We start from the raw sequence: 13,202 nt of genomic DNA, 5'->3' as shown, positions 1-13,202 counted from the left end.
TATCAATCTTAACAGTTAGATGTAACAAGCAGGGCAGGAATGGATAATTGTTAAAAAATCATGCTTCTAAAACACCTGAAAGGAATAATAAAATATCGGGGATTATCTTAGGCCATGACGTCATGTCCTTAAAATGTTTGCCTCAGAAGAAATCGAATGTTTTCTATTACAGTCAATCAGGAAATACATGTATCCACAAATGTACAGAAACGTGAAATTAATACTTATGATCTTGTCAGTTTTTAACACGACTTTATTAGAATACAGTTTTCACAATAACTGTAAAGAGTTGTTGTCGTTAAGTTCAGTAGCGTCTAAAACGTTTGTAACATGGACATTCTCCTCTGCAAGCCATTGGAACACCACTGTTAATAAAAATAAAATTTAATACTAAAAACATTTTGTAAACTGCATTTCAAATATAAATTATTTTTCTTTTGGAAACATTTTTTGTGAAATGGATTTTGATCTAGTAAATGGTATGAATTAAGGACATACGCAACGTAACTTACCTACTGATAATTTTTCAAGATATTCTTAATTTAAGATTATAGTGCCATCAGATGTTCATAGAAAAAAAATCAGCAGTTATTACCAATGGTTTTGAAAAGATATCAGTTGATGAAAATTCTTGTATAATTAAAAGAAATATCTACAAAAATTACTAAACATATATTCTAGATGTCTTGTTTACCCAAACTTGTCTTAGAAGAAGTGTACAACAGCATATATAGACATTAAAATGTAGCACACAGTTCCTTTAAGTATTGGAACTCTTCAAGTCCAGGGAAAAAGACAATAAAGTTCAAACTACGTTGCGTATGTCATTAAGCTAAGGATATTGTAATTTTGCGAAATTTTCCATTTCACGTGCAGAGAAAGATGAGATCTGAAAACCTCTTCTTTAAATATAATGAATTACTAGATGAAATCCCGCGCAAGCGCGGGGAATTGAACTTATACTACTACCGACAGAAAATATTTTGTAGTTTCTACTGACAACCTACAGGCTTATAGCAGGAAGGATTACTTTGTTCAAAATCCCGCATGAAGTAGATGTACATCCCCCTCCCCCCCCCCCCCTTGTAAAAACTTGAAAATTAACAATTTCATTAATTATCGTTTATTGTGAAACCTGTTATACTATGTTATGGATATTGTACTTCAAAATGCACAGGTACTTGGGTCTTGGTTTATAAATATGTTTGTACCTTACTGATATGTAAATTATGTACTTTACTTTACATATTAATAAGGTACATACATATTTATAAACCAAGACTCAAGTACCTGTGTAAAATAAGCTTTTAACGCCCTATGAATAGGCCGAGTATTTAATACAAAAGAGTTTTTTTTCAGAAAAACAAGAGGCCGAAGGGCCTTAACGGTCACCTGAGTACAATACAACAATTTAGAGGATCCATAAACTGATAAATGAAGCTTTGTTGCCCAAAAGCAAGAAATATATTAGGATTAGCATCAACAAAATAATTGGTCTAGTGTCTATCTGTCCCCCATTTATCACTTATATTACCATGCAGACTACTTAACAAAATGTCTATTTTTTAACCCCATATTATAACTTCTCACATTGGCCTCTCCAAGCCTTTGAAGAACATTTAAAAAGATAAGTTATTTTTGTCTTAATTTTATTCATTTATTATTTCCAAGTCTACCTGATCATTAAATCTGTGAAAGTAATTATTTTAGTTTAAAATGAATATTCTTGCATAATTCTCGTATTCTATTAACCTTTCAAATACATTATTTACAGTGATTAATTATCAAAGGTGAATGGCAAAGGGGAATAATTTTGCTCAGCAGAATACAAGTTAATAGAGCACTGAGCAGTACCAGAACACTTGACTAAATGGTCAAGGTGTTCAAAATTCTGGTAAAAATACCTCTGCATATTAAAACTTCTTTTCTTTTACCCAGAAGCATAGAAGGTTTTCAAAGAAATGCATTTTCACTATATTATTAAATAAATAAAGCCCCATCCTTACACCAGAACATCTGACCCAGGGGCCATGAACTCACAATTCTGGAAGAAGCACCCTTGCTCACCATAACTATACACTTGTTTCTTTGCTTTATAACCAGTAGTAGAAAAAAATATTTTGAAAGAAATTACCGGTATGCATTTTCAATATATAATCAATAGAGTCTCCCCCCCCCTCTTCACCTAACCCCAGGGGCCATGAATTTCACAATTTGGAAGAGGCATTCTTCCTTATCATAACCATGCACTTCCTTTGTTTGAATTTCTAAAATGAGGTAAATTATTGACAAACAAGTTGATGAAACAAGAATATCAGCTGTCTCATTTGAAGTCATCATTTCGTAAGTTCTATGGTCGATAAAATTACCTTGTCAACAAATACAATTTATCATTGAGTCAAATGCTGACTGACGTTTTTAATACTAATTGTTAGGCCATTATTTACACCCTGAATTGTCGACGGATTTTTCCGTTATTTTCCGATCATGACAAGGAGCACACGGCGGATGTGACCGGTCGGAAGGGGATGCTCACTCCTCCATGGTACCTGATCCCACCTCTGATGTTTAGAGGTCCGTGTTTGCTCTGCTCGTTTTTTTGTATTGTTTAATGGACTTTTGAGCTTGAATACTGTTCGTTATCTCCATATATTTCATAATACCAAGGAGCATAGAAGAAGATTTTGAAAGAATTTATGCATTTTCCCTATATAATCAATAGAGCCCCGCCCTAACACCAGAACCCTTGACCCAGGGGCCATGAAATTCATAATTTTGGGAGAGGCAACCATGCTCGTCATAACTCATCGTCACTATGTACTTAGTTTATTCAATATCCAGGAGCAGAGAAGAAGATTTTCAAAGAATTAATGCAATTTTACTATACAATCAAGTGAGCCCCGCCCTAACACCAGAACCTCTGACCCAGGGGCCATAAAATTCATAATTTTGGAAGAGGCACTCTTGAGAGGCAGTTAGTTTATTTAATATCCAGGAGCAGAGAAGAAGATTTTCAAAGAATTAATGCATTTTCACTATATAATCAATAGAGCCCCGCCCTAACACCAGAACCCCTGACCCAGGGGCCATGAATTTCACAATTTTGGAAGAGGCACTCTTGCTCTTTATAACTATGTACTTAGTTACTTAATTTAATACCCAGGTGCAGAGAAGAAGATTTTCAAAGAAATAATGCACTTTCACTATATGATCTATATAGCCCAACCCTGGAGCCAGAGCCCCTGACCCTGGGGCCGTGAATTTCACAATTTTGGTAGAGGGCTCAATGCTTATTACAATGATGCCAACAGTTTGATTGATGTCCAGGAGTAAACAAGCAGATTTTTTTAGATTGAATTATTTTTGGTGGTTTCAGCCCCACCCCTCAGGCCCCTCGGGGGGGGGGGGTGCAGGGACCATGAAATCACGATTTTTGTTTCCCTTTACCCATAGATGCCATATGCCAAATTTGGTTGAAATTGGTTAAGCGGTTTCAGAGAAGAAGCTAAAAATGTTCAAATGTTAACACACGACGCACGCCGACGGACGAGAACGGATAGCAATAGGTCACCTGAGTGACTCAGTTGACCTATAAAATGAAAATATTGATTAAAGCACAAAATTTTACATCTTTAACGTAGAACTTACGTCGTATGACGTCATATCGAGTAAATGAATTTAGTGTCTGTTTGGTGCTAGATCCATTATGACGTCATAATTAATTTAATGTTACTTTTTCCCATACTTTACGGCTTCAATCCAAGACTGTCCCATGTAATGAAGTTGCACAACTGTGATAATATGTGAATGACATGCAACTATTTTGAAGGAATGCAAAAATCCTAATAAATCTAAATAGTGGAATATCTTGATGAAATGTATCTGAGTCACAGATCTGTTAAAGATTGTGTGTAAATTTTATAATGTCTATCATGAAATGACGTGCATTCCTTTTCATAATTATTTGTTAATTATTCATAATGGTTGGTGTATAATAACAATGTTTCCCTTAAATATTATCTTTTTAAATAAAAAAATAACATTTTTTGATAAATATTCACATTGTAAATCTGAACGTATCCCAAAACAGTCATTAAATAATTAAATCCTGTGTAAGTGCAAAAAGGTCAACAAAAGAAGTATTGATAAATAGAGTGTCTCTCATTAGTTTGCGGGGAAAGGTGTATATTTTAATCACTTTCTCTAATTATTTGGGTATGTTCTTCATCATATTAAAGATTAAAAACATTCTGACAAAGACTTTTGAAAAATATTTACAAATTTAAGTTGCAAATTGGCTCAAAAATATTTGAGCACATTTGCCTATATTCGTTGAAATGTGCACTTAATCTTTTATGTCAATTGAATAAAAAAGAATTTATTCTTGAATAATATTGCTTAATACAGTTCAGTTAATAAAGTCTATAAACGACGATGTTTGAAGAAGTATTTTTGCGATTTTCTATATTCTCTTTATGACTAGTGCCCCTAAAAATGGCTAAAACATATGTAGTCGCAGTGTAAAATTATCATTCCAAATTGCACAGGCTGCACTACATTTAATAACAAGGAAACATACCATTTATTACAGATTCCCTATTAATCAAACAAACAACAGATATTATTTTGCTTGTTTAATGTGGCGCTTCTGGCCGCGGTGATCAATTTGTTGGGGCTACCACAGGGCTGCCCCACAATCAACAATCAATACAACAAATGTGACGACCCAAATCGGGCGGATCATGCACTGGGTAGGTCACAAGTGCATGAACGTCACCAATTCAATTATAAATCAAGTTCAATCAATAAATCAATAATCAATCAAGTTCAATCAATCAATCATCATTCAATCAATCAATTCAATATCAATCAAGTCAACTGCTTGTCAATTACAAGCCAATGCACAAATTCAAATCCTGAATTTCAATTTACATGTGCAATAGGATAAACAATGGAATGAAGGTAAGAATATGTGTTGCACTCCTCCAGTTGCGTTGAGGTGCGACGGAATACGCAAACACACAGAATTACCACCGCGACATCGGTTGAAATGGACGCTGTATCAAGCAGGCAGTCATCACGGAATACGTAAACACACAGAATTCACCACCTTGACATAGGCTGATGTGGACGCTGGACCAATCAGGCTGTATTTACGGAATGAGCAAACACACAAAATTCACCATCGGCACATCGGCTGATGTAGGTGCTGGACCAAGCAAGCCGTCCCTACGTACATATAATATCCGAACACACATAATCCACCACCGCGACATAGGCTGTTGTGGAAGCTGGGCGAAGCAGGCAGTCTTCAGCTACAATGACATAACAAAAAGCAGCAGTATTTGTTCTAAAAACAAGAGGAGGGTGGGTGGGTAAAATTTAAAACATTGCCACAATTTAACTCCCAAAAATTTTCCATGACCTTACCGTTTAATTGATTCTTCTAGAAAGGAGGTAGAAAAGAACTTATTATTAGACTATATACAAATGGACCTAAATTATCCGGAATGATAGCTTGTGACTAAGGGTGAAAATTTATATTTATTCGAATGTACGTAACTTATCCGGAATAGATAAATATTACTAGGGTTACTGAAATAAACTCACTTATCCGAGACCAGGCTCGTATAAGTGGTATTATTACAGATTCCCTATTAATCAAACAAACAACAGATATTATTTTGCTTGTTTAATGTGGCGCTTCTGGCCGCGGTGATCAATTTGTTGGGGCTACCACAGGGCTGCCCCACAATCAACAATCAATACAACAAATGTGACGACCCAAATCGGGCGGATCATGCACTGGGTAGGTCACAAGTGCATGAACGTCACCAATTCAATTATAAATCAAGTTCAATCAATAAATCAATAATCAATCAAGTTCAATCAATCAATCATCATTCAATCAATCAATTCAATATCAATCAAGTCAACTGCTTGTCAATTACAAGCCAATGCACAAATTCAAATCCTGAATTTCAATTTACATGTGCAATAGGATAAACAATGGAATGAGCGTAAGAATATGTGTTGCACTCCTCCAGTTGCGTTGAGGTGCGACGGAATACGCCACTTGCAAGGGCCATGAATACTCGTGTCTACCACGAGTAAGAATGGAACTGCAACCGCCACCAATGGGGGTGCCAAGAACCATGGTGACGGCGGCAGTACCTCAACGCAAATGGTCACCGTCGACCAGGGCCTGCTCATTCACCAATACAACTTATAAAACAAGTGACTTATTAGTCAATTACTATTCAATGCATTAAAACAAAATATGAATTTAAATCGTCAACGGTCATTGACCTATTCCGTTATATGTGTTGAAATGCAATTACGGACTTGTGAGAATAAAATAACTCCCGGTTTAATCTAAAATTGTGGATCCATACCTGCACTCTATTCCCTGTCCCGTTGGTTTATTTTATTGTATTACTTACCTACTAGGTTGTTACTCCTGTTACGCATTTTTATGGCTTTTATAAAAATTTAAACTATCTTTGCAAGTATTGGTTATAGTTATACTAAAAAGTGTGGAGTGTATCAGACCCAAATTGAACAAAAACGAGATATTTACGTCATCTCTGAACTTAGAATACTTTTAAAAACAATATTTGTGTACTTAACCCCCCCCCCCTTCTCATTTCCCCAGCTGCATAAATCATATTTCCTCTTCACAATTTATCAAACAACTATAATCCATAGTAAAATAAAATAAAAAATAATAATAATAAAAAAAAAAATCATTGAAATGAAAGAAAGTAAAAATATGTGAGCCTTGTAACAACTACTTAATGGATGCCTAAACATGTACATTTTATAGCCAGCGTTTCAAAGCTAAAATAACCCCCCTGCATGTTGGTGGCAAATGTGCTTTAGCGGTTGCTCCCCAATTGTAGTGAATGAGATTTAAATTTTGTATTCTACAAATAATAAAACATATGGGCATGATATGCCGTATCCAATACTGACTAAACCTGCTCGAAGTTTCCCTGAAAAAAGGATAAACACCTTTTATGACTGGTCATGGAAGTACTTGCAACTACATTCGAATCGTTAAACTGTTTTAATTAAAAATAACTGCCAAGGCTTATTAATTTAATCATCACCTATTAAGTGTTTTAAAGTACGACTAATTTTAGTTTTATATAACCTCATGCCATAAGGGTAGTTTAACCTATTTCAAACAAAAGGAAGAATACTTTATATCGCTATTACTTAACGTAATGAAACTCTTTTGCGTTGAATGTAGGAAACGTTGATTAATAGCTGAGGACAATGTGCTATAGCTATTGACTACACTATGAGATCGATCACTGCAGATTTTTAAGGGACATATAATATAAGAAAGAAGCCCTGGTGAAATACCTAGCTAAATGTTCGTTGCACCACGCTATGAAATTAAAATGCTAGCTCTCTTGTGTTAATTTTTTGTGGATATTTCCCGCTAAGTAGACTATTCTAATAACAAGTTTAATCATTTTCTTTCTGATAAACGTTATTTTGGAAGTCTAAATATTCCGAATACTTTGACTTGCTTTCTGAAGTGCAACCATCGGCATTACATTGTACCTTCGGCATACTTATTGTTCGTATCATTCAATTGTCACTAGCGTAAACAATATATGTAAACAACATGTTATGCCCCGAAAATGAATGGAGATTTATAAGTTTCTTGACTTTATTGCAAAACAGCCGCAGTAAGTTATGCAATTCGAGGTAATTGCGATACTAAGTGTTCTGAGCATACAAAAAATATCTGTAAGGGAGTAGTTTTATCTCTGGGAAATTTAAGGTATAATCGTGGACCATTGTGTATTACACACAATTATACATGTATTTGGTAAAAATTAAACAGAATGATAAAATTAGTTTCAAGGCTTAAATCCCCATTAGACACTGACATAGGTGTGCAATAAAATAGATAAACACAATAAAATATCCGAGAAAACAAATTCTTGAGTACATTGCAACTCTTTGTCCATGGGTATGTGCGGTGGAAAAAAACTGGTATACTTTATAAGGCATACTTCTGGAGATATCTTGGATATCCCTTACCAGATTAGCTTAAAATTGAATGTCAGTGTACCTTAAATAAATGAATCAATATTGTTTTGACAACACATTATTAACTCCTTTTTTTTGACTTTTCTTATGTACTAGTAAATTCAATATTGCAATTTCATATCAACCTATTAAATCTTTAAATAATAATAATAATTGATTCATATATAATTTAACTGATTATTTGACAAGCTTTGTTTCCCCGTCTCGTCGAACACATTAGCAGACTATCCATTCAAAGATAGCCTGATAAGCAACATACGGAGCAAGTACTGGGTGCTGCTTATCCTAGTGAGACTCCTGACCAATCACTTTTATTAATCTGCCTATCACAGTGCTCTAATAGCTTAACTAAATATCAGAACTAGTCCATCCGACGGAGACGAGGAACCAATTTGATTTTGACCATCTTTTTTAAAAAAATTACCAGTTTATTTGAAATATGCCCCCCCCCTTCACACAAAGACTCGCTTAACCAAATTATACTTTTCCCTAGATGTAATCTAATAGCTGCGATTAATTGAAGCTGGATTAGGATCTATATCATTTGCCAATTCCACTTTTATATCTAGTATTAGCACAACTGCAACATTTCCTACTTGTTTCTTTTTTGCAAATCTTTAATTACTATTCTAATGAATTACTGGGGAAGTGATAAGGTCATGCTTTGATGGAAAGGAATGTTGTGCCCATTGCAGCTGTTGACTCACTGATAAAGCTGTCTTAAAAAAATAAAATTAAAAATGTTGACCTGTTTTTGGTAATGTACCTGAAAATAAATAATCATGGTAACATACATCTGTAATCACTATCAATTACTTAAGGTTTTTTATGTACTTACTGCCTTTTGTACCAATATAATTTGCTCCTTGCTTGTGCCTGAACCCTGCAAATTTGCCTACCTATTCTAATGCATATGAAGAATACTTTTCCACAGCTTTGCTGCAGTTTGACTGCTCACTGTGAGACAAATGCTTGCAAAATTAATAAGAAATGTTTTCATCCTATTTCAATAAACTGTGATTTTGCTTTCATTAGTTGGATTTTTATGCAGAAATTGACCATGTGGACCAAATGAGCTCCCATATGTTGTGTAACATAATATACAAGTTAACTCCCATCCCATTATGTAATAGAAAAATCAGTTCATACAATATCATCCATAAAACCTTACACCTTTTTGTTTTCTTAAAAAAAAAAAAAAAAAAAAAAAAAAAAAAAAAAAAAAAAAAAAAAAAAATGACAAACAGTTCTGTTCCAAACCTTTTCAAAAGACCAACAAACAAATGAAATGATACAAGTCTGCAAATAGAGCATAACACTTACACAATTTAATAAACCTCCTCTCAGTACACACAGTACTTTGATTACTTGAAAAGTGAAAGTGCACAAATTCTCGTGAATGCTTTCTCCGATTTAACGACGATTACATTTTGTAAAATGCGAATCAATATACCTCCTTCGAGCACGATAAATCTATGTAGAAAACCAACTAAAATCATTCTAGTAAGCCCAGCTTCTGAGAATATTCCGTGTTTTATGAAATTATCCCCCCCCCCCCCCCCGTTATAGCTATGATGGACTCGAAGTTTAACATTTCGCTCCTAAAAATAATAACTCAAGTTAAACAATCATTTGACCCCCAAACTGATCTTAATATATTCCTGTTACTTGTAAAGTCTCACAAATCACAACATCGCGTAAAATCAATTCAATTTACGAAAAAGTCCAATCAGGCCAAATCCAAAGTCAAACTTCGCCATCGATACATCTAATTTGCTTTGAAACTACAAACCCCAATAGTTATACTAAAAATCAAACTTTTTTGATTTTAAAAATTTAAAACATTGCCACAATTTAACTCCCAAAAATTTTCCATGACCTTACCGTTTAATTGATTCTTCTAGAAAGGAGGTAGAAAAGAACTTATTATTAGACTATATACAAATGGACCTAAATTATCCGGAATGATAGCTTGTGACTAAGGGTGAAAATTTATATTTATTCGAATGTACGTAACTTATCCGGAATAGATAAATATTACTAGGGTTACTGAAATAAACTCACTTATCCGAGACCAGGCTCGTATAAGTGGTAATATTTTTAACTGACTGATAAGCGAGTGCTAAATTATTATTTTGAAAAGTTTGAAAATCTTGTGACAAAGACTTTTCCGACATAGGTTCTACCTTAATTGTTTTTGAACAATACCTTAGTCATTAATTTTCTCTTTACATGTAAGCAAGTTTATTACGAAGTACAAATCGTACTTTGGGTTCGTTGCCACAATGCTCTCAGTATATACATTTTACCGATAATTTTATTAGGAAAACTTACTATGCATACATGTATATATATATATATATATATATATATATATATATATATATATATATATATATATATATATATATATATATATATATATATATATATATATATATATATATATATATATATATATATATATATATATCGGGCTCGATGCTATATGATGTTCTAGAAGCTTCCGTCAATATTATGATCGGTGAATGACGAGAATAATTTGCACAATCCCCTTTTTAATCGGTTATCACAACTTATTTCTTTTATATCATTTAAATCAAGTTTTCATTGAATAATTCAGTGATGACGTTTTATGAAATAAATAAACGATTGCTTGTTGTCAGTTTCATTAAAAATTGCCAGTAACTTAGATCGCCAACCGGAAACGCCACCGTACTCACGTTTTTGCTATTTCATGGCTGTTTATAGAAAATAAAAGTAGATTTTTAATTTAATGTACGATACTTACTATGTGAGTGAATTCTAAATATAGTTTACGGACATCATCTTGTATCCAGTATATTGTTAGAGGAGTAAGTAAGAACTCTGGTTCACCCGTTTCGGAGTTTATTTGCAAAATTTATTAATTTATAAGTATAGATTATATAATTCCTCTTCAACATTTTATAGAAAGTAAAGTGTAATGACTACAAAATTTCTTTTAATGTGTACTTGGTTTTAAGTCAAAATTGGTCCAAATACAATTTTTTTTTCAAGAAAAAAATTAATTTTATTAACATACGCGCATGCCAGACATCCAAAATTGGAATACGTTCGTCCATTTACGCCACATACAGGATCATATTCTTGAGTACACACACATCCTCCATTGTAACCATAATAACCTAAATAGAAATCAAAAGTATGAAAGAGGTATTCACGTAATTTTAATGTCAAACAAATTAATATATATGTAAATGTCTGTTAACATCCGTGTTTTAGCAATTCATTTTGAGCAATTTCATACTTTTAATTTTGAACGATAATAACAGAAAAGTGAATTTGAATATTGAGAGAGAGAGAGAGAGAGAGAGAGAGAGAGAGAGAGAGAGAGAGAGAGACCCTCGTAGATCAAACAGGTAATAACTAAGTAGTGTTCTACTAAATTCAAATTACAGATTAACATTTTCTATAAAATACTGTTAACATTTTTAAGATGAATTGGAATTTTTACACAATGTGCATGTAAATAAGAACACTAAAATAACGACCAGACCTTCGAATTGAATATATAGGCTATTATATAATACCACTTTAACAACGTTAAGAATAATTTTTTTTTCACAATTTAGTAAAGTTTATCTTTTTTATCGTTCAGTATGTTTTTGTATGGGATTCTGACATGAAGCTTTAAAAATCCGTTTTCCATTTTAAGAAAATTAGAAAACAATTCTTACTTTTAGAGGATTTTCTAGTATGATAAATGATAACTTATTTAGGGACTTCTTGTATAACAATTTAATGATTAAATTTACGCACTAAAATTAAAATATTATGAAAACGTTCTTTTTTATTGGAATAAAATTTGTACTCTGATAATGAATTACTTATAGGAAGAGTAAAATTTTCTATGATTGTCTTGTCTATTGCTCGCGTGAAAATTAATACTGCTAACCTTTATATAGCAATGTTCATTATTTTGAAATTTTTAAACTGAATAAATTTATTTTTGCATTTTTAAGATATTTCTTTTTTGCCTTAGATTTGTTGTAGGGTCTGATTAATACTTTTTTGTGTCTAAAATCAGCAACTGATGACATATCCTATACGTTTTAGGCCTGCGTAAAATATTTCGATGAAAACTTACAATCGAAGATTGCGTGTTTTTATTTTTCAGCTTACCTTCACTTGGGGCTACCAAGAATAATGTCACAACGAAGAATAAGACAGTAGTTCCACCAAACATTCTGAACAATTATGGATAGTAATTTAAAGAACCTCAATTTATACACACTATACCCTCCTCCCACTCAAGGGATTTTTTTTTCTAGCTGACTTACATTTCTAAAGGTAAAAGTGCAGGAAAATCTTTTCAAAATTCCATAAACGACTGACTGTCAAAATTATTATTCGACATAAGACTGTTTATGAAGTCCATACAGGTAAAGAAACCAGAAGCATTTCCCCCCAAAATTTCGTATTTTAATTATCCCCTATATTTTTCTCGTGTCGTTTATATCTGTTTAGCGTCCAGTGATTCAATTGAGACCTCACTCTTATCATGCATATATAAAAGTGGTTATAGCATTAGTTTAAAAAAATGTTATTGACTACATTAAGACACAACTATATTTTCTGAATTCCTCTTTAGAGACCTTCGAGATATATCATTATTTTAATACCTGTTAATATCATTGTTCATTAGATAAGACACTTGGAACGATACAAACAAAAAGCCTTATAAATGTACACAAACAAATCGAATCAGCTAAATATCTGAGTTACTGAAATGTTATCTCTGAATTTTCCAAACTATTGTTTGAATAGATATATTGAAACCGATCTCGTAATAAACACACCAAGGGTTGTCTATCTGTTTCATAGTGATATGTTTTACTGACTACACACCTTAATGACCAACTAACAATTGGATTCTATGACAAAAATGATGACTTTAGTATTTTTTCATCGTCAACTATTCTTATTTTAACATTAATATTCCAACATCACCTACAAATTTTGTTTATATATATATATATATATATATATATATATATATATATATATATATATATATATATATATATATATATATATATATATATATATATATATATATATATATATATATATATATATATATATATATA

The 13,202-nt window shown here is 32.6% G+C and overlaps 1 protein-coding gene across 1 annotated transcript; it reads right to left on the bottom strand.

Moving 5' to 3' along the window:
- Positions 1–232: 232 nt before the first annotated feature.
- Positions 233–12,303, bottom strand: LOC133185434 (leech-derived tryptase inhibitor C-like). The gene is made up of 3 exons (XM_061320631.1): positions 12,235–12,303; positions 11,135–11,237; positions 233–365 (listed from the first exon to the last, which is right to left on the bottom strand). The coding sequence occupies exons 1-3, from the start codon at positions 12,296–12,298 to the stop codon at positions 305–307; spliced, it is 228 nt and encodes a 75-aa protein (XP_061176615.1). The 5' UTR covers positions 12,299–12,303; the 3' UTR covers positions 233–304.
- Positions 12,304–13,202: the final 899 nt, after the last annotated feature.

Source organism: Saccostrea echinata, unplaced genomic scaffold, assembly GCF_033153115.1.
Source record: "Saccostrea echinata isolate AGI-Se365-2 ecotype Australia unplaced genomic scaffold, CSIRO_AGI_Sech_v1 ptg000012l, whole genome shotgun sequence".
NCBI lineage: Eukaryota > Metazoa > Mollusca > Bivalvia > Ostreida > Ostreidae > Saccostrea > Saccostrea echinata.
The sequence above is the reverse complement of the archived record's forward strand: the minus strand, read 5'-3'. Positions and strand labels throughout refer to the sequence as shown.